This window comes from Lepisosteus oculatus, chromosome 8 (assembly GCF_040954835.1).
Source record: "Lepisosteus oculatus isolate fLepOcu1 chromosome 8, fLepOcu1.hap2, whole genome shotgun sequence".
In the NCBI taxonomy this organism is placed as follows: Eukaryota; Metazoa; Chordata; class Actinopteri; order Semionotiformes; family Lepisosteidae; genus Lepisosteus; species Lepisosteus oculatus.
In genome coordinates, this window is record NC_090703.1 from 17,957,702 (window position 1) to 17,980,585 (window position 22,884).

Genomic DNA, 22,884 nt, shown 5'->3' on the forward strand with positions numbered 1-22,884 from the left:
AGTTATGATGTTTGTGCATGCATGTACTAGACTCTGCCCATTATGTATACTGTATGTACGTCCATCACTCTGGAAATTCATGTGACATAAGACGAGTGAGGAGGTGCCTGAGACACCATGTTCTGGGAGCCTGGGAGAGACATACCCCTGTTATTTTTCATGTTCAGATGCCTGATCTGAATGTCAGAGCTGGCAAAGTTAATATGAAATCACAAATTCCTTTTAAGAGCAATGATACCATCTCCTCATTCCCCTAAACTCACTCAAAGACCTTTCAAGTGCTATAACATGGTATTGTTTATGTTATCGCTATTTTTGTAGTTTTGGGAGATCATGTGGGGTATTTCCATACAGATTTCTGTTACTTGTTGGTAATCATGTTTAGGGTGCCATAATCAGACAGTGATAATTCCACAAATGCAAATATTATAATTTATCACTATTAGGACTCATTTGTTTCACACAGCAACAGTAGAAAAATCACATCCATATTGATTCTTATGAGAACCTTCTCGAAACTGATGACTCACAAAAAAAACTGAACAGCAGTCATTGTTGTTAATGACCAAAAGTTGTTTGTGATACTAATAAAATGTCTCACATCTAGGTATATCTTATCTAGGTATACTGATAAAAGTGAGCACAAAAGTCTTTTTTATAGCTCATTCTGATTAGGATCAGTAGGATCAATCTAATCTGCAAAAGCTGTTACTGTATCACAGATGTATTCTTCTCAAAACTTGAAAGAGACCAATGGAAAGCAAGGTGAGGAAAGGTTTATAGAAAAAATATAATTCGCATTTTTAATCATTTTATCATTATGTTTTTTGTTAAAAAATTTAAGAACATTTAAGAAAATGATTTTTCATTAATTCTAAAACTCATTAAACAACAACAATCAGTAAAACATTGTTCTTCCCTGTCAGAATTAAAAGAATTCTGCAAACACAAACCTTAATTTATTTCTGCTTATTTTAAATGACAGAATTACAGAATTATGTGATTAAGAATATTTAGTAGAAAACTTCTGGATTTCATTCTTTTGCACTGTGTATTTATCAGACTTTCTAAGTAGGACTACTGCAGATTTCTTGAGGGACAATCTGAATTCTGTAAGTAACAGTTTCGTTTCAGAAAAAAACAATCCTCTTGAATTGAAATACACAAATAAGTGATTCCATATTTTGCTGCCATCTATTAGAGACATAAGTAGATAAACTGGCAATCTGAGGGGAGCTGGCAGCAATGTTCTCTCATTTGCACTTCTCCACTGGGATGAATACAGAACTACTGTTACTTTGAATCTGGCATCTGTACTGAATTATGAATTGCAAATTAGTGTTTTTTTTTTGTAATTTTATCAAATCATTCACTTCTAAAAACAGTCATACAACTTTTTTCTTACATATTTACTTTTAGGTCTCGGTAATAAGGTAATTTGTTTTGATAATAATGCATCACCTATTAATTCTCCTATTATTAAGGCAAGTCATGCAGTGCAGTTGTGGTCCTATAACAGGTCACGCAGCACTCTTGTTATTCTGTTCCTACAGCAAGTCATGCAGTGCAGTTGTGGTCCTATAACAGGTCACGCAGCACTCTTGTTATTCTGTTCCTACAGCAAGTCATGCAGTGCAGTTGTGGTCCTATAGCAGGTCATGCAGTGCTCTCAGTGTTGTGGTCCTACATCATGTCATGCAGTGCTCTCATTGTTGTGGTCCTACAGCAGATCACACAGTGCTCTTATTGTCGTGGTCCTATAGCAGGTCACACAGTGCTCTCATTGTGGTCCTACATCACGTCATGCAGTCCTCTTATTGTTAAGGTCCTATAGCAGGTCACGCAGTGCTCTTGTTGTGGTCCTACAGCAGGTCACATGGTGCTTTCATTATTGTGGTCCTTATTGTGGCAAATCATGAGGTGCTCTCATTGTTGTGGTCCTACATCATGTCATGCAGTACTCTCATTGTTTTGGTCCTACAGCAGGTCACACAGTGCTCTCATTGTTCTGGTCCAACAGCAGGTCACGCAGTGCTCTCATTATTGTGGTCCTACAGCAAATCATGAGGTGCTCTCATTGTTGTGGTCCTATAGCAGGTCACGCCACACTTACAGTATTGTTGTGGTCCAACAGCCGGTCATTCAGTACTCTCATTGTTATGGTCCTACATCATGCCACGCAGTGCTCTCATTATTGTGGTCCTACAGCAGGTCATACAGTGCTCTCGTTGTGATCCTAAATCACAGTAACCTAATGCTCATTTTCTCAGCAAATTGCAATGCATTAATTTGTCTTACTGAATCTCTAAAATGGTAAGATCAGGTAAATGTGAAATATAGACAAAAGGTAAATCTCTTATCTTCTGTGGCCTACTGCATGGCTGAAATAATTATATTCACCAGAAACGTTCATGATAACCTTTGTGCCAAATTCCTCAAATAATACTTATCTGAATATAAAAATGGACCTGTTCAGCAGATTTAAGAAAATAAAGTTTAAGCATGTTACACAGGTGTGCAAGATACTGTATAAAGCTTGGAACATAGAAAAACACAACACATAGAAATATCCTTAATGCAGGTCAGGCCTGAATTTTGTTTTTCATTACATATCAGTAGAATCATATGGGAACCTTGATTAAAATACAGGAAAATTAATCTAAATGGATTTTCTTCCTCAATCTAGGTGTGTTCATTCACATACAAAGATTTCTTTATTCTACAAAGAAGGGAACACTAATATAATTTCATGAATCAGTTAGACATCTTTCCTTCACAGTAAATTATTTTTTATAAAAAAGGGTGAAATCTGTCCTATCCAATCAAACTTGTTTAAAGTTTAGTGCAGATTAACTTTACCACCTATGATGATTATAAAACTTATTATAAGATGAAGGTGCTGAAATTGAGAGCTCCGGCACCCTATTTCCCCACACATAGAACAAGGTTTATGTGGTCAGCATTTCATTTTAAATTGAATGAGTATGTTTTAATTTTCTAAGTGTTATGTCCTGCTCATCAAGTGCAGCAAGCGATTAGATCTACAAGCTTGAACACAGTCTGGTCTTCACCAGACTCAAAGTATCAAAGATGAAGAGAAATGAAAGCTGCTATAGAAAAGTGGCTTTCGTAAGATGAATTATTCTTGCAAATGAATGACCAGTTCTGTAGGTCAGGAAATAATGCCATTGATTTGTCATTCATTCCCCTTAGGTATTCTTCACAACTGGGGAAGTCACAATGACCACAAGAAGTAAAATCCAGGAGGCTATGTTTTCTATTTCAGATCACAACAAGTGAAAAACCAACCCAAAAATAAAAGAAACAACTGCCACAAGCATCATTCACACCCTTTATATACTGTACCAAACACAAATTAATTACATCCATGTGAGAATAAATTTCTCAGCCCCTTCACCGATTATAAAATAATTTTATAAGTAACACCCATTATGTCTATTTACAAAGGTTAGAGGCTGCAGAGCAATCTCTAGTGGCAGTAGAGATGTACTGTAACTGCAGCCCTTAAGCTGGCCTGCCACTCTTATCCATCCATTCATGGGGGAGCCAGAGCCCATGATGGCAAATAACATGTGCAAGGCAGGGCACTCCCCAGAGAGGACGTCAATATATTGCAGGGCAGACATGCCACACGTATAGTTTGTTCTTTAGAATCTTTAGAAAGTCTGCAGATCATAGTTCTGCAATGTGGTGTAGGTATCTGAGGATATCTTAAGGGCTTTCTGACATGGAACCACGTAAGAGGAATGCATCTTAGCTACTTATACAGTACTCCAGAACTTTGGCCCACCATTCAGCTTTACTGAATTACTGGATACATTTGTGATTCCTTAAAATGATTAAAAAAACATTCTTATTTTTTTTCTTGTTACAATAATTACTCTAATATTGATTTGGTTACAGGGACATATGTTCTGGATTTCTGCCAGTATTGACAGCTTATTCCTGAATCCAAACTACAACATTCGTTACGGACTGGAAGTTGGGATGCAGTTGCAATTGCAGTTGACATTTTTAATTCTGTAAATCCAATTAACTTCCCTTACGAAGGAATTCAATACAGTTTAATTTAGATAACTAAATAATTTAAGGCATTCTTTTTAAGAACAATTTTTGTTTACTTACTAAGTTTCCTCGCTGCATTTGTAATACTGTCATAAAAGGGAACTGCGTTGCTATTTTTGTTTTGGGTTAGAAAAAATCAGCATTGATTGAGTGCATTGAGTGCAAACCACAATTAAAGTAAAATGTACACAGTAACTTGTATAGCCTCCACTTAACATCACAATATAGACAACATTTCCAGGTTTGTGCAGCACCATATTCTGTGGTTCAGAACGAGGCAACAAAATGTCTAGTAGAGGCCTTATTACATTGTAAACAAGTAGGCTTGTGAATTTCTCTTTTAATCGAATAGAAATATTACTCTCAACTTCAGCTTCATTCCTACTTCCCATTACATTAGTCATTACAGTGACTAGCGAGCAGGAAGGGCTATATCATGTCACAATTTGTGGAAACTCTCGCTCTCACCCAAGACCAGGTCTTTGCGCCAACATGGCAACTTACAGTACTTTCACAGAGTTCCTGATTTTGTTCTTAATTTGAAATTTGCAAAATGTTTCTATTTCATCAATTAATGTATTTTGTTACTGAGATTTAATAACCAATCTGAGAAATTGGGACTGTAGTTCCTCTTTAATGACAAGGACAACATCTAAAGAAACTACTGGTCTACAACTTCTTTACAGAGTAAATGTATTTAATTAAATTCCATTAAGAAAGTAACAATTTCTTAATTAAAAAACTAATGACATAAGAGTCAGGCCTAATAATTTCCAAATTGCTGAATCACAAAAACAAACCTTTGTTAGTTTGTGAGGAGGGAGAATGTGAACATATCTCTGGTCTAAAGATAAGTTTCTCTGTTTTTAGATAGATGTGATTTTCTTTCATCTTTGGTTTTAGTCTTATGAAAGACTTAATAAAAGCAAATTAAAATGAAGCAGAGGCCTGTGTGCATCAGAGGTGGAGGTGGTAAGCTGTGGATTTTTCAAGTATATGTTGGCGTTTTCATGTGAGGCTTTAGAACATGTCAGGGTTTTTAAGTGTATGTGGGTTTTTTAGATGTTTATTCCAACAAAAAATAGAAAACAGTTTCTGAGAGCTTCCACTGTGTATACTTTATTTGGCAATCATATACACATTTATAGTCAGCATGTCTTGACACTTACTACTCACTTTTTTACACCCACCACTTTGGGATGGTTTATTATCTGAACAACATTGCATCTAAAGCACCCAAACCACAATTACAAGAAGTTACAATTAATTGGACCTGGATTCACATCTGTTCCTGCACATCTGTTGTTAAAAGACAATATTGATCAAAATAAAAAAGGCAAAATGATAAAAGTGCACAATACATTATTAAAACCTAGTAATGTGAAATACAAATGTTGTTACCAAATTCCCAGTAAGAGCCACAGAGAGTTAAATGAAATAAACATTTTCTCATTTGGAATAAAAACTACTAGACACAGTGAGTATCCAGGATTAAGACTGAAAAAAAAAAACTACCTAAGCTTGGTGCCATAGCAACTAAAATGGTCTGTTAAGATAAGAAAAGATGTATTTAAATAAAAATGCAACCTAGCACCTCAGCCATCTGTTATGGAACAAAACCACATTTGACTGTCCACCAGTAAAGAAACAAAAACTGTCAGACTGCAGTAATATGATTAAAATGAGATGGAGGTCCTAAAAACATTTTTACAGCATGCTGCATCTTTCATTAACTTCACCATTTTAGACTGGACCTTGTGAAATTAAATATCAATTTTTTAATCCAGTCTTGCTCATTGTATTTTACATCTCTTTGTATCCTTGAAAGATGGTCTCCAAAGTCAAAGTTTTCAGGTTGGTGAAAGTCTATTTGCAATAATGACTCAAAATATCTGGATGGTACAGTATTAAAATGGCAATAGCAGAACAGCACATGTTGCTGAACACTGGAACTGAATAGTGAACGGGTAGAATCAAGATATGATACCAGGTCAGTTGGTTTATTCATTGCCTTTGCTTTTTGAACAAGCCTTGCATAATTCACTGCAAATTGTGAAACACACTTAACTGTATCAAAGGGAATATTTTGGTCCAAGGAGAACTTCAGATTGTTTCACACAATTTAGGGATGTCACACAGAGGTCAGTTAATTTGAAATGCCATGTAGCCCACTCAACATATAAGCAAAAAAAGCCTTTACATGGCCCACTTTGTTCTCCCAGTGTTACGCTTAAATCAAAACTCTGAAGCATTTTATTTTGTAACAACTTCAAACAGACTTTAATCAGTTTATCACATTCCAAAATCAAAAAACAGAACCCAATAGATATTTCAACACAGATCAAAAAGTTACAATTGTTTTTATCATAGTTTTCAAAAATGACTTTTAGAGTGCCCTAGCAGACAAACTGTCCAGTTAAAAGTGTAGCCAATTAATCTTGAAAGGTACGTTAAAAGGCAAAACAACAGATATGCAATCCTCCAAAACAGAACAATAAGGCATCATTTTAATTAAGATCTTAACACTGTTAAAAATTAAGCTGATTTCATTGCAAGAAGAAATGGCAATGAAGGAACCTTCTCTGTGCCGGTGGGCAGAAATTTTAGGCCAGCCTGGAGTAAGCTCAGATATCTACTGCGTAAACACTTCTTACTACATGGCAAGAATTGCACTTTAGAAATTCCAGTTTAAGAATTATAAATACAGTAGCATGAGAGACAGAAGATCAGATTTCATATCTGTGTAAAATACATTCCAAAACTTAAACTCAGTTATCAAAAATTGTACAGTACAAAATACTACTGCCGACCTGATCATGTATGTGATAAACATTTGAGTTTTTTTTAATTAATAACAGACATGACAGACAAATGTGAAATGAAACAAATCCACAGTTATATTTTCTAATTTGATTCCCATACCAGATGTAGGCAGCAGTAAAAATGATCTTACAGTATGTTAACCTTAATAAAAAAAAAAACTACACACCCAAAGATACGTTTATCTTGCTAGTTGGTAGGGACAACAATTTCAAGTAAATGAACTTTTGCATGTCTCATGCCTAAATGCCATTCTACTATCACCTTGTTTTTAATTTTTATCCAATGACATTAATTGATCTCACTGAAGATGTTAAAAAAAGCAGATAAAACGGGGAAAAAATGCTTTGGAAGACAAACCACAAAATTATAATTAAGAGCAAATTCTCTTATAAAGGTGCTTACGTATTTTATTCCATCCACCGTCTCTGATTTTGGGTGTCACAGTTTTGGATGTAATGGTTTAATAATGTAAAAAGGAAAATAATTTTGAACACTTAAACACTTAAATCATTGATTTCCCCCACCGTCCCTCAGTGAAGTTCAGAAGTAACGTTCAGCAGGTGAAAAAAAAACAACAAAACCTTAAACAGTGTTGACATCAAGCTTTGGCTCCATAATCATGACTCGGGAATTACTCTTTTGTGGTTCATTAGAAATCTGTCGACTCAAGAAGACCTCTGCTCTACAAAGGAAAAGAAAACAAAATAAGGAAGGCAGACTGAGGTCTGAGTCTGAGGCAGACTAGCAAAAATGCAAAGCAAATAGTTTATCATCAGCATAAAATTAGCTTTTCACAATAATGATCAAATGGTGAAAGACAGTAGGGTGTGTTATACACTTACATAAACATACATTTACTGTTATTCTGGAAGTAGGTGGTGTAAATCATTATTACATCTTGACATATAATAATCCCAAGAAAACAATCAGCAATAAAAGAGCATTTTTTAAAACCTTACTTACCTGCCATGGCATACTGTAATTTTAGAACAGGCCATTCACCTGCTCCGTTTCAGGATCCAGATCAATATCGTAGAAACATGGTCGAGTAGGTAACCCTGGCATAGTACTCATCTTGTGTGAAGCAAAAGAAAAAATATTGACAATCAGCAGCTTCCACAGAAGCAAAGCAGAGGCAATATCTTCTGTGTTTTAATAAGAATGCTCTGCAGAAGTATTCATATTTTCCTTAAATTACTGTCCAGTGTAATAGTTTAGTCTTAGAAATAACTCATCGACGCTACTTTTATTCCTCTGTCACTGCAACGTCTTTAAGGCAAGATGTTGTGTGCCACTCTGAAACGTCTTTCTTAAATGACCTTATTTTAGCCAAAGGAGGTCAAAAATCATTTTAGACAGGACCCAGATTTTAATTTTTCCTATTCCTTTAATCCTTTTGATCTCACCATCAAAGACAATTTTCATTCAATTGTTGTTCTTTTGGTGAGCGGACAGAAGAGATTAAATGACAATTTGACCAAAGAAAGCAAACAATCATTAACTTCAGTTTTTACAAATGCAACAGTTGTCTGGACATGAAAATGACATACTTTTTTCACTGAGTACTGAAAAAAATGTAACATTGTAACAACACAGATGTTCCAAACATTTTCATTTGTATTATTTTTAAGCTCTGGGAAGAGCAAAAAGTGCTGCCTTTGGCTCCCTGTGGGTGAGAAGTGAAAATGTGGAGGGTTGATATGAAAGCAGATGGGAAAAATGCTAAAATAAGTTTTAATAAAGGCCAAAACTTCTCAAGCACATTCCCATGCAGTGCCATCTCATAACCTACTTTTGCTCTCTTTATAAGATCTTCCTGCTGTTAATTTCGCAATGCCATTTTAACTTCTCTCTTAATTAACACATTTCAGCACTTTCCTGACATTTATAACAATGAATCTGAATCAACTGCTTCATCAGTACCAACTGCAATGAACTTCTAAAAATATTATTCACCCAGATATAGGAATGCTTTGAACAAGATTTTTTTTTATCCTTTAACACCATCTTTTGACAACCAGGGCTAAAGAGTCCAAAAGCAATAACAATTTCAAATAAATCTTACAGCTGTGAGGCAGCTCACAGAGGGGTTTGAATTGACTTAACAGTCTCAAACAGTGTGAAAACATCAGAACTCTACACCAAACTACAGTAGCATAACTAAGACAAAGGTGCCTTTATAAGCCAATAAAATTAACACCTAATTTCAATTCTACTTTTCTCATCGTTTTCTGTATGTTAACTGGGTTCCATTGTCTCTGACTGGGTAGTGGTGAAGAACTTAATTTTAAGAATCGTTTTTGTTTTTTTAAAAAGAGTTAAAAATACAGCTGGACAACTGATGGGCTATGACTGAATCAAGGAGAGGTGATTTGATAACTGCAGTGTGACGCATAAGCATTTCTTCCCCTAATGCCTAAGGTGATAAAGAACCAATAACTTTGTAAAAACTCTCAAATTTAGACTATTCAATAAAAAGTGAAAAACTGTCTAATGATGAATACACTTCCTACAAAGTTATACTGCAGTTGTGCACAACTCCGGTCCCAGTGACAGCTGTCACTGCATGTTTCCCAGGTGACACTGTCTTACATAACTGATCTAATTATTGGTTTGACTGGACCCATTTAACATCTTTCCTTAGTTATTTATGAGATGCAAATATAGAGACCTAAATACAGTATTTGCTGGACTAGACTTCTCAAGTAAACCAGAACTACATCTGCTTGCTCCTGTTGCACAATTCTGTGCATGATTTTCGTGTGCTGAGTGCATGAAATCAATGGCTGTTCCTGCAAAAGGTTATGTTACAATCTGACTGACATCTCCAGCAAAAAAAATGTTGTGCAAAAAGATATCAAGGATGAATGTAGGCGAAAAGAGATGTTACCTGTCCATGTTACAACACACTTTTTCATGTGAAGGCAGAGCACTGTACAGACCTAACCAAAATGTACAGTTTGGATTAATACAATTTAATTTTGCATTAATAAAACGGACAAAACTGGAAAGATGCACAGGACGTACAAGAAATCAACTAACAGGTAAAACTGGTACCACTCATTTCTCTTCAGAGTCCTTACCGTGCCAACTAATGGATAGAGGAACCCTGCGCCCACACTAGCCCTGATGTCTCGGATGGGCAGAATAAACCCAGTGGGCACTCCTTTCTTCTCTGGGTCATGGGAGAGAGACAAGTGAGTCTTTGCCATACAGATAGGCAGATTCCCAAATCCCTTCAGAAAAATATCAAAACAGGAATTAGCGTGACAGGAGATTCCTTTTTAGGTTTAAAATCTTCCCAGAAAAAAAAAATCTGTATTAAACACTTAATCAATACCAATACCCGAGTACAGCTAAAATTAAAATTGATTTTACTTAAGAGTTTTGCACCAGTGGTTGTCATGACAAGGCTGTTTTCATGCTGTGATCCTTATATTGGATAAATAAACAGGCCCTTTACTCACCCACGTTTCATTTTCAAATTCAATATACATATATCTGCACTTCATTCTATGCAGCTAAAAATTAACCTGAGACCATCAACTTTATTACCTTTCACAAACAGACTTCAGCATTTTAGCTTTCTGAATTAGAATTCAGCTCTTGCCCGTGAATGAATTTGTGTGCCTCTGTTCTATACAGAACTTGGGTTCCGTCAAAAGCCAGAGCATCCTCACCTGTTTGGTGTAAACCTCAACTTTATGTTGAGCCTCTGGGAGAAGTTCAATGTCATCAGCACCATAGATCTTTTGTGCAATAATTCGGATTTTGTCAACAATTGGCAGCTGTGGGTTTAAAGTTCATAATCCATTACATTCCTCCACAAATATGAAACAATACACAAAAACCCTTCATGTTTCTATTAGCAACTGGTGTTTGATGCATACTACTGCTACAATTACCGTGAAAACTATATAATAAATTACACTTTTCCACTCCAAAATTCTAGGCAGTATTAATGCAAGAACATCATCCTGTTGAAGGGTTTACAACAGGTTTGTAAATGTGTGAGCTACACAATTTAACACCCACTAATGTCACAATATATACAAAACTGATTCATGTTTTACACTGAATAGGCAGAAGAGATGGCAAAATTTGTATTTCTACTTATTCTACTTATGAATAATAAATTAAATCATCAAATTTCCATGGTACTCTTCACTATAGTGTAAGAATTACAGGCTTACGGGCATTTTTTTTTATCTTCAGTTAAAAAATTATATTTTATATTACTAGAAACATTTAACAATTACATATTTCTGCTTCATTTAGAACTTCACCAAAAGTAAAGGGTTAGCTTCAATTTGTCAACCTTCACAGTCATACAGTAAAAAGGTTGTTTCTCGGTAGTTACTGTAATGCAAATGCATAATTCAAACTAGGAAGCAATTAACATGTAATCCATAGTTGTTTATATTTGGAAAATTCAAGCTAAGATTATAATTCAAATGCAAGAAAAGAACTTATACATTACTGAAGGAATACAAACAATATAAATCGAATATAACCAGTCTAGCAACATGTTAAAGGTATGTTTCTCATATACTACCGTCTTTACCTCAACATCATAGAGGAATTTGAATTGGCTGGGTGCCTCTGCTGCTCTCCGCACTGCCTCACCAAGAGCCACAGCCCCACTGCCTCCCTCGGCCCAGTGACAGCACCTTACAGCATCAAAGGCCCCTGCTTCTTTAGCCAAACGGCATACCAGGTCCAGCTCAGCACCTGTGTCTGTCCTGCATTCACACAAGACACTCTGCTTTAGTCCTGCATAGGGAGTAACAAAGGGCTTGTCCCCTAGTCTACCTCATTTACCGACTTCTGAAATCAAAAGGAAAAGATTACAAACCCTTTGGTACGGCTCAAGAGAGAGGGAGGATGGTTTCAAAAGCAGAGCTCAAGAAACAGAAAGAAGCAACACAGTGCTCTGTTACTGCCCACTACAAACCTGCGCTTCCAAATTCCCACGAGCTAAAGAGCACAAGCCAAAATATTTTCAATGCTCTGGACTGGAACCTTGGCTATCAGTGGGTAGTGTTTTTCCTTCTCTCTCTGTTGCCATCTTGTATGTACTCTGAAGCAATAGAGTTTCTGATGGAACAGAAAAGCTTAAATGCATTCTGAAAGTTGCAGGAATGACAGCATGGACTTTGTAGCAAGATGGTCTATAAGTACTGTAGCTTCAACATCGAAACATTATAAGAATCCTGTTCCCTGGAATGCCACACTTAACAATTCAGAATTAACAATAACCATAATAACACCTTACGGTTAGACCTTTCTACTGATAAGACAGTATACTTGATATCAGTACAACTTATGGTTATACTCAAAAGCCAAGTGTTGTTATAATCGATAAAGGTTATGGTCCCGATATCAGAGGTAAACATTAGAAACCTTAGCACTCAATGCAATCTTAAAAATAAGAGAGAGCAGAAACAGTTCTAGTTTTCTTGACATTTTAGTCAGAATATACTGAACCTGTGTCAAGAGACTTTTCGCCTTTGAAAGAAAATACACACTATATAAAATGACCATCTGTGAATAAGGTATATATTAACTGTCTACTGATCATAAGGACACACTACTCACTTGAAAGCATTGACACCCACTACCACAGGAACCCCAAAGGCCTGTGCATTCTCAATCTGTTTCCGCAGGTTACTGCACCCCTTCTCCAAGAGCTCCAGGTTCTGGAGATGGGAAAAACGTGTGGTTAATTACTCCTACATCAATAACAATTTAGTCAAATTCCTTTCCCGTGTATTTTATTATTAATATTTGGATTAATGTTATTTTAATGCACATTATTATTATTACCTAGCTTTTTAAAAATATATCTGTCCATAACTCCAAACACAAATTAATAACAACCGAAAATATTAGCACCTTTCTTTGAAACAGGGTTATTCATTAATTCATTTTAACCTCCTGCATTAATTTACACCTGTTAATTTCCAGAATTATGTAGTTCATTTACATTAAATGTTTACTATATTCAAAGGCCAATACATTCTGAACACTGTACCCAATAACATCTTGGGCTGCTGTGTAGCAGTTACTGTTTCAGAAGGACTAGCAGGTATTTCATGAGGTTTGGACAGATTTGAAGCCCAGCTCCATTAATAATGTCAGTTATGTGGGATTGTTCAGCACCTCTAACACATTCCACACAATATACAGTACAGCAGGGATGAGGCTTGGATATTGCTCTGCCCAGAAAAAATGATGGAATTCTGCATCAGGTATCATGAGTGTCTTTTGGCCAAACAATGCAGAAGTTCAATAAAATCCGAAGCAGATATCACTGGCAAACAAATGTAGCTCAATAAATGTTATAAATAAGCATGTTTTAACAATAGCTATACTTTTAAGATTTTTTTAGTAAACAGAACTTGAATAGGATATCACTTGTGGATATGGTTTTACAAATATAGGTCTGAAAAGTACTTTTGTTATACAAGGCACACTTGTATAACACACATATAAGAGTTTCAGATTTTTTTCCCCCCCTCAAACTTTGATTGCTTAACTGGTCTAATTACAATAAAATAATCTCCCCCATCTAACCTGGGCTGTAAATGTTTTATAGCTACAGTACCCTGAATCAATTACATCTTTTAAATCATTGACTTTAAAAGATCTCGATTATGCCAGTATTATATCTGATTATGTGCAGCTATTGTATGCCAGAAATTTATTCAATTAAGCAAACTGATAAATGAAGCTGGAAAGGAAAACTGAAGACCATGAAGGCCTCTGGGAACTCAAATTGACAGCCCTAATCTGGACTCCTTGCTTTTAAAGAGAAAGGAATAGAATGTATCTATTTATCTAAGATACCTTTGAGTCAGTGAGGCCATCAATACAGATGAAACTATTTTATCAATTTTAAAAATGGTCTTGAGTCTAAGAATATGTACATAAATATTCCTAAATATAGAGTGTTCCAAAAGTTACAATACAGCTTGAATTAAATTTTAAAAATAAAGCAGCCAGTGTATTAGCTTGTATAAAAGTAACATAAAATACCTCTGTCAATGCATTAATGTCCTAAAAAAGAACCGACAGGCATTGTTTCTCAGGGCTTGCAATAAAAATCCTAGTGCCAGATCCAAGCCTAGTACATAACAATAAATATCACTTCACAGCTCTGCAAAATTACCTCCTCCGTATACTCCTTTGGCAATGGTAGACCAGCTGTGACCTGAAACAGCAGATGAAAGATGCGTACTCAGCCTACAATTTCCAGTGAAAGATGAAATCTATTTTCATATCCTTATTACTCTCAAATGTCCTTTTGTGATTGTTTTAAAGATATGAAGAAAATGAAGTACAGTAACATATGTGGAAACAAATTTATCTGACAAAACTTTAATGTGGAGCTACTTGTCTTCCTGGCAATCTGTGACTTTGCAATTAAGCACATACTTAACAGAGGGACTCATAGGAAACTAAATGCACTCTAAAGCATATACTTTAATTACTGCTCAATGGCATTTAAAGAGGTAAGATAACATTAAGAAAACAGACATTATATCCTGTTTAAGAATGTCATTAATTCTCAAGAGGTGGCAGCATACATGGGATATAAGACTTACAGTGGGTCCTCCTCCATGCATCTTAAGAGCTCGAACTGTGGCCACCAGGACCACAACATGTGGCCGCAGACCCGAATAACGACACTTGATGTTGAAAAACTTCTCCATCCCAATGTCAGCTCCGAATCCTGCCTCAGTAACTAAGAGAGAAAGCAATAACAGATGTCAGATACACCGAAAGGGTAGGATTCTAAGAAAGCAGACATCAACTCACTAACTGTAAAATAAAAAGGAAATGCTTTTAGGCCATACCGCTACAGAGGGTTTCTCAAGGAACAAGATGCTCACTATGGACTTCCACAACAAGGCCATTCATTCCATGTTGAACTACTAAACTATAAAATACATTCATAAAATATACACAGGTGTACTGCAGACATTAATAAAAAACTTTAATCAGTTTATGTCATTTACAACATAACCATTCGCTGCTGTTTGACATTTCTGAAATAAGCTGAAATAAGCTAGAAGAGCTGTTTACATCTACTCAGTTCAGACTTCAAAAGAACTCACCTACAAATCCTTCTGGACCTACCAGCTTCAGGGCAATTTTATCAGCTAGGATGGAAGAGTTGCCATGGGCAATATTGGCAAAAGGACCAGCATGGACAAACACTGGTGTTCCCTAAAGGGAAGGAGAGCTCAGTAAATCAACAACCACACCACAACAGTCTACTGTACTTCAGTGTAAAATCTTATAAATACAGCATGTTTTACAAGAAACAATGCTGGTAAATATCATTTATTAATTTCTTAACTCAAGTTTAACATTTTTGCAGATTTTTAAAATTTAAGTTATACTGAATAATTTATTCTTGCAGGTTGGATTCAAAATATAACAATTACCTGATATGGTTACTACTGATAACTACACAATATTAATAATATTTTAAGTGTGATAATATTAAGGCATATATATATGTGACAAGGCAAACTGATAACCATCTCAATGGTACAATCTGGATAGGATACAAGGAAAAATTATCCAATGATCCAACTCTGCTTCTGGAAAACCCCACCCCAGTTAGACTTACTGGTCGTCCTAAAACACCTGTTTTTTTGGGAAGGAATAGTGTACATCTCATAAAGTACTGTGATATGCCTGAGGATTATATGGAATTCTGTCCCCCAAAAATCTCTAAATTACTTAATTTAACAAATTGTCTGAGGTTTTTAGGGACTGATGATTTAATGTCTATCTATAGAACTGCTAGATAGGGAAACAAGATCTCTTCTCCCTCAACTCTGACCTTAGGCACTTCATACAAATACTAAAAACACCTCTAAAGCTTATTTAGAAAGAATATATGTAAACTTAGTAGGAAGAGATGCATTTTTAGATTTATTTTGCCCAATGTCTTTAAATGGTTAAGTCCAATTTTTTAGACTATTCTTCATTTCCAATTACTGGACATTTTGCAGAGCTGCCCACACATCTACATGGAATTAAGACTAATTAGTATCCATGATCTCCACAGAATCGCTGGAATCTTATGCTAAAACCTCTTTTTCCGCAGTGAATAAAACTCTGGCTAAAATGTTCAAACACTTCAGGTACAGACAATGCTCTTTGAATCAGAACATAGGGTCAATATTGTTCTTCTAAACAAAATCAGAGAACTGCATCCACCCACCTCTAGGGTCTGCATTAAGTTGGGCTTGATTGCGTCCCTCATTAGAACTGTCAAAGCCCCACTCACACCCTGTGGAGAGAGAAAGCACTCTTAGACACAAGAGCTAATTCAACTGCATCATCCCTACTAATCATACAGTGCCTTCACAAATTTAACAATACAGCCAGTATTTCCTAAAGCAATATTAGGAGTGACATTTTTCTGAATAAATCTTTCATAACCATTTATCTCATAAAGAGAAACAAATTGTTCTGGTGACAAACCAAGTGTAATGATAAATGCCAAATGTATGTGATAAAAAAAACACACAAACAAATCAGAAACATGTTTTGTGTTTGTTTTTCTATTGAAGGAGGGTTTACTTTGGGTGTACATTTCTGATTTTTATGGTCTATTCAGGCCACAATGTTGACATGTCAGTTATTTCTTAATATTTTCATTAATGTACAAAATCAGAAGCTTAATTTAATATTTTCTTTCAGTGCTGCTAACCAGGGATAAATGGAATTATGTATAAATCAAAAGTCTTTCAAAGTTTGATTTTACAAAAATATTTGTAATAAATTACTTAAATTATCTTCAGTATCTGCAGTTTATATTCAGACAACCCTACAATACATACATCTCTTTATATTTTACCTCGTTCCTTTTCATAGTGAACAAGTTAGGACTTTAGATTTCAATAATAAAATACACATGACAACAAAGTAAAAATGAACTAAAATACAATGCGATTTGCAGTAATATTAAAAGTCATAGAAAGAGAACCCATTTCAAGTTTCTAAAAGGAAGCTAAGAGTTAAGGCAGTGTAATGTAAGCAAAACAAATGAGAAATACAGTTTAGAGTACTGGTCTCCAAACCCTTCTTTATTGACAGCTACTTCTCATTAACCATAAATATCCCAAGCCACTAAAATGTATATTGAAAAATAATTAATATGCTTAAGGTACAGTAACTATTCTAATTTGATTTAAATATATATATATAATGAAGGAAATGTGATCTTGCTTAAATTTTAAATATGATAACTGACACTGTATGATGTCCATCGGAGATTTAACAATTCAACTTGTAGCTAGAGGTTAAGTTTCAATTTTCGGTGCACTAATCATGTACTCTATGTAATTGTCTTTTGCTTCCCTTAAAATAAAAGCTCAGGCTAATCAATTTTCTGTCATATCTGTTAGAAATGCCAGGTCAAGCATACACACAATGTTTATTATTTGCGTGATACTTTTGCTTCTTCATGCCATGAATGAATTGATTTCCTAGGCAATTTAAAGGAATCCATGCAGTACTTTTCCAAGCAAAACGGGCCTGAGTAAAAGATCACCATACTCATGACAACTCATCAGAAACTGATTTAAAATGACTGTGTCAAAATGCTTTTGAACAAATTGAATTAATCATTTTAATAACTAGGCATCATTACATGATTAAACCCCATTACTTCCCTACAAATTGCCTGCCACTAAATGATCGAGTTGCAGTTGAATAAACAAGGGAAATCATGGTCTGCATTGTAATATGCACTGAAACTGGCATGATAAAGGAAAACTGCTACCTCTCTAACTGTTCCATTGCCTTGGCAGATAATGTGGATATCCTTCTAGCCATGATATGCACCCCTAACTGCACTATGGATGTGACAGACATTTCAGCATTGTAATGGAATTTTTGAAATAATGATTCAGCCGTAACTGTCACCATACTCTACACAAGCATGTGTTGTCTATAAAAACTGCTCTATTGGTTATAACATGAATGTCACTTTTAGGGCATTGACTTTCCTCACTGACTGAACAACAAAAAATTGCTGTCTCCGTATGCTCCTAGGTCACTAACTTGTTTTTTAGAGCGTAGACTGCTTCCTGCAGGGAAGTCTTTCTCATATTTTTTTCTGCATCTTGGGCACAACGAATAAGAAAGACGCTTGTCTTCAATACATTCAAACAAAAAACAGTTTTCCCCCTCTTGATGAAAATCATATCTTTTTTTCTTTTTTTGACGGGCTTGCCTCTGCATTTATGACCCCAACGATAGCAACTGATCTCCTAAAAATGCTGGTTGGGTTGCAGGCTCCTCTTGTCCTCAATGAATGGTGGATGTGTAGTTTTCTATAGTTACTGTACTTTTCCCCAACATCACAGGGTAGGGCATGTGTCTTTTTAATTAATATATAGTAAAGAAGAAATAAATATTTTTCAAAAGGACATTTTAATGCAAATTTCAACTGTTAGTTTTTAAATATAATTTTGTCAACATTTAATGCCAACCTGATGGTAAGCTACCAATTATTTGTGAGCTAGTACTGACCAGGTCCTCTGCAGTAATGGGCTCGCCTTTCTTGCTGGAGGCAACCACCATCTTGGCCAAACGTCTGCGCATGTCCTCCAGGCCGCTGGTCAGTGCGAGGACTGCCATGATCTCACTGGCCACTGTGATATCAAACTGAGTCTAAGGACAGACAAGATACCTTCAGCCTAGTAGGTATTTCTCACTTTACAAATGCTAAATTGTGACTGTACTACACAGTTTCAGCTTTTGTAGGTTAATGGTTCTTACTTATGAGCAAAAGTAAAACATGCATAGTACAGCAAAACTATATTAACTGTATTGCGTACTAATTAAAAACATATGTAATCTATAAGTAACAATTAGCAAAGAGTAAGGAGATTAATCTTAGTAGTGTATACAATTTCAACTCAGCTCCTTAATGCACTCTGTAACTTTATTTTTCCCCAGTTCTATTTTTTGGCAGAGGCTGTACTTACTGTTCTTGTAAAGCCTTTTTCAGTAGGAGACTGGCCAATGGTGATCTTTCTGAGGTAGCGGTCGTTGGTATCCATCACTGCAATACATTGGAAACACCGACCTCAGAAAAATAACTATGTGACAACAGACTGTAGATATTGGTTTAGTTTTTGTAGTTAAGCAACTCTCAAGTAGGGGCTCTCAAGTGGCTCAAGCAGTAAAGGATCTCAGCTGGAGCCAAGCCTAGTCCAGGTCTGGCTTCTGTTATTAGAATATTAAAATATTATTATTTTTTGGCCCAATTCATGGCCAAAAAATGGGCTGAGCACCACTGAGTGGGGTCATGATCTTGGACTCCCATACCAAGAGACCCTTTTGGAAGGGCAGCACTGAATTCTACCATTGACAGTGAAAGACACCTCACTGTTAAACATTAGCTCTCCTGTAGGCCTTGTGGGACTTATGGGATGCTGAAAAATGGATGTCTCTGATAGCTGGACATTTTGAAGGGAAGTATACAGAAATAAAACTCGCGTTCACTAATGTCAAAGCCCCATGTTATGATGCTGAGTTCTTTTTAAAGCAGTTTAAAAAGAAAAGCAATTACAGACCACAAAATAAAAAAATGCATACATTTATATTTAAAGACCTAACATAATTTAGTCATCTGCACAGAATACAATCTGCTTAGGTTATCAAATTTGTCTACATACTGCATGGCAAAACTGCATGCAGCCATCTTGTTTTTTGCAAATGGGGGCGACTGGTATCTCAATGTGGACATACAGTACAACAACAAAACAAAAAAATAAAACCATTAAAGCAGTTTCTTCTGAATTTGGTAGACTCATATTTTTCAGACTCCCATCTGAACTTACAGATGACAGACCCTTTTATTTCTGTGCCTCCAGGTAATATCTGTCTAAACTAATGTGGAAGTCTGGGACAACTGTATTTGTTGTTTGAAATATATTTTAACATTTTCTACTGGCATTTTAATTAGATGACTGATGCCCTGCAGGGCAAAGGGCTCACAATAGACAGTGGAAGAGTAAATATCTTGTCAGCTATGTGAACTCGATTTGAGCTTTTAATAACTTCTATTGCTTTCATGTTCACATAAAGAGATTTAAAATTAACCAGATCAGATAATTAAAACCCTTTAACCCAGTGCGCAAAAAAAGAAGTACTCTGAAGTCTGGCATTGCAAGCCAAATGTTACTCCAAGATGAAATGTATGACAACTATATTTGTCAAGATAATATCCAGACAATATTAAGATCTTTATCAGAGCTTTAATACCAGCAATTATATTAGTAAAGATGAAAAATCTCTTTATTTGCAAAATTATGAATATGCCAACACATGCACTTAAATATTATATGAACCTGTTTGCTCTATAGCAGAATTGCTTCCAGGAAAAAAAAAGTACCTCTCTGCCAAGTGATTGTGTCTGGGTCAATATCCAGCCTGACAAAGCGGTTTATCTCCTCATCAGTAAAAGTGGCAGGGTCCTCTTTCTCAATTCCTAGTTTCTACAAAAAACACCAAGAAAAACAAATCATGTATTTGTAAGTTTTCCTTGTGATGTTTTTCCAGCATTTTACAACTCTTTATTGAGAAGTAAATTTAAGCAACAGAGTCGAAGACTCAAGAACCATTAAATGAACACAAACATAGTTGGTTTGACTGAATTTTGTCGTTAAGCAAATGTGACTACGTTTCTCCCAAATGGTGGCTCTAAATTGGATGGGTAGGTTTCAGTTCACTGAAGCATTCTCAGCTTGTAGCCCAGTAATCTTCTGGACCCATCTGGGTGTTAATCAGCTCGTAATTGCATAATTGAATAACATATTGCTCCTCCAGTTGATCCTGACTTTCCTTTAAGCCACTATGGATCAAACACTGTGTCGATGGCTGTGACTAAGGTCTGGGGAGAGTGTGCATAGCATCTTCTTTCTCACTATGAAACCATATGGTTGTAGGGGACAAAGAGCTGATTAAGCTTGAGTGAGATTAAATGGGTAGGAGAAAAACAAGATATTACAATTCAAAATTAAAATAAAAAAATAAATAAAATCCATTGTTGTCTTTCATCTGTAAGAAAGAAGCAATGTTTCCTGAATATGGAAAAATTGCATGTGGATTTGTTCACATCAAAACACAATTCAGTGCAAACTGCTAGCCTTTCAGGATTTATCTAAGAGGATCTAAGAAGTGAGGAGCACAACCTTATCATGCTTATCAGCTAATTCAAAGTATACTCTGTACAATACAATCATAAAATATTTTAGGATCACTTGAAAAGGCAAAGGAATTTATGACTGCAGATTTTCATGGCATATTATCAACATGCAATAATGAGATGCATTATTTGCCATCGCAGAACCATTTGAAAAAAGCTACTCAGAATGCTGAGTTTATAAATAAACTTCTTTGTTCATTCTATATTTTACACACAGATTTTGGTGTCTCAAGCTTATGGTTTAATCGGGTGGAATAAACCTACACAGTACTCTATGAGTGTCCATTTTATTTTGTAAAACCATTTAGTAATGCAAATACCTTAAGTCGGTTAAGCTGAATCGGAGAAAACGTCCTTTGGCCACCACTCACAGGGACTAGGCGGTTAAACAGCGCCTGATGGTGGAAGGAAAAACTTCACAGCAGAAATAAATGCTCTGAATCCTTTTTAACTTCTTTGTGAAAACAAAAAAATCAAATCAAATCTAATGAGGATATGCAGCAATGAGGCGACTGCACGTTGCGCAATTTTGGCCTCATAATGGAAAGGTTGTAAGTTCAAAATCTTAGGTGCAACTCTACTGTTGCATCTTTGTGCAAAACACTTTTCTCAGATTGCACCGGGAAACATGCACTGTGGTCAAAATCAACATCATAGGTCATCAATGTAAATGATAATTTATTCTCTTTCATGCACAGGATAGTTACCTCTTTTTAACATTACTTTGTTAAATATATGCCGCTTGCCTTTCAGAAAAAGTCATACACGTGAAAAAACCTGCCAATTCTTTTCTCATTTCTACCAGGACTTTGCTGAAATTTGATCTTAATTAAGAATTAGAAATCTCCAATATTTCACCAAAACGGTTCTGAAAATGCCCACTCCAACCTATTTTGTGACAGACTGATTAGTTAAAGAAATGTACAGTACAGTGTTGTAAAATGTACTGCCATCATGTAATTTGTGTACTTTAACCCTGTAGATAAAACAAGATAGCAGAAAATATATTTTAATACAATATTTAAAACTCCCTTGTGTTTCTTAAATATAACAATTTTGAGACTGAAAGGGATGCATTTTTTATTGTTTTTACCTTGTCAGACTGAGTGACTTCATGGAACATACGGGCATCAATGGCTGCAGCGACCAGGTTATTAGCTGCAGTAATGGCATGGATATCCCCAGTGAGATGGAGATTGAACTAAAGGGACATAATACAAGACATCTATTAGCAAAAGGCAAAAGAAACACTGCAACAATGGACAAACAACCATTTGTAAAAGTTCATTGTAGAACATGGTTCCTGGACTTCCTTGATTGCATGGATTTGAACTTTGTTGTTTGTAATCCTTGTTTGCAAGGATTTGCACATGAAAAGAAAAAGCTTTTTCAAACTGCAACAGGTTTTTAGTTTGCTGGCTGTCTAAATGAAATATTAGAATATAAGAAATATAATACCTCTTCCATAGGAATCACTTGAGAATATCCACCTCCAGCAGCCCCACCTATGTACAACAAAAACAGTACTCATTGTTCATCATATTCAATATTTATGATAGGAACATACAGTAAATAAAGGTCCTTGTGTTTTAACTGTGTGCTTTTTAAATTTGAAACATTACAATTCTAAAGATATATACCATAATCAACTAAGCTCTATCAGAAATAAGATAATTGAAGCCATTCCACAACTTTCCAAATGTCTACTGTCAATTTGTTATTTAAAAAAAACA

The 22,884-nt window shown here is 35.5% G+C and overlaps 1 protein-coding gene across 4 annotated transcripts in view; it reads right to left on the reverse strand.

Annotated features, from left to right (window-relative positions):
- Positions 1-5,189: 5,189 nt before the first annotated feature.
- The window catches only part of mthfd1a (methylenetetrahydrofolate dehydrogenase (NADP+ dependent) 1a, methenyltetrahydrofolate cyclohydrolase, formyltetrahydrofolate synthetase), a 33,979-nt gene continuing 16,284 nt past the window's right edge, over positions 5,190-22,884 (reverse strand). For 3 of the 4 annotated variants that reach the window (XM_006632462.3, XM_015350819.2, XM_015350821.2), the window contains 16 exons: positions 22,610-22,656; positions 22,245-22,352; positions 21,472-21,546; positions 20,339-20,441; positions 18,927-19,003; positions 18,469-18,609; positions 16,151-16,219; positions 15,030-15,141; positions 14,517-14,656; positions 14,081-14,122; positions 12,508-12,608; positions 11,474-11,651; positions 10,590-10,697; positions 9,993-10,145; positions 7,873-7,983; positions 5,190-7,591 (listed from right to left, as the gene is read on the reverse strand). In XM_006632462.3, coding sequence (XP_006632525.1) covers positions 7,894-7,983; positions 9,993-10,145; positions 10,590-10,697; positions 11,474-11,651; positions 12,508-12,608; positions 14,081-14,122; positions 14,517-14,656; positions 15,030-15,141; positions 16,151-16,219; positions 18,469-18,609; positions 18,927-19,003; positions 20,339-20,441; positions 21,472-21,546; positions 22,245-22,352; positions 22,610-22,656 — 1,544 coding nt within the window. In that variant the 3' untranslated portion in view covers positions 5,190-7,591; positions 7,873-7,893. The remainder of the gene's footprint in view (positions 7,592-7,872; positions 7,984-9,992; positions 10,146-10,589; positions 10,698-11,473; positions 11,652-12,507; positions 12,609-14,080; positions 14,123-14,516; positions 14,657-15,029; positions 15,142-16,150; positions 16,220-18,468; positions 18,610-18,926; positions 19,004-20,338; positions 20,442-21,471; positions 21,547-22,244; positions 22,353-22,609; positions 22,657-22,884) is intronic. The other variant, XM_069193322.1, reaches the window with a different exon arrangement.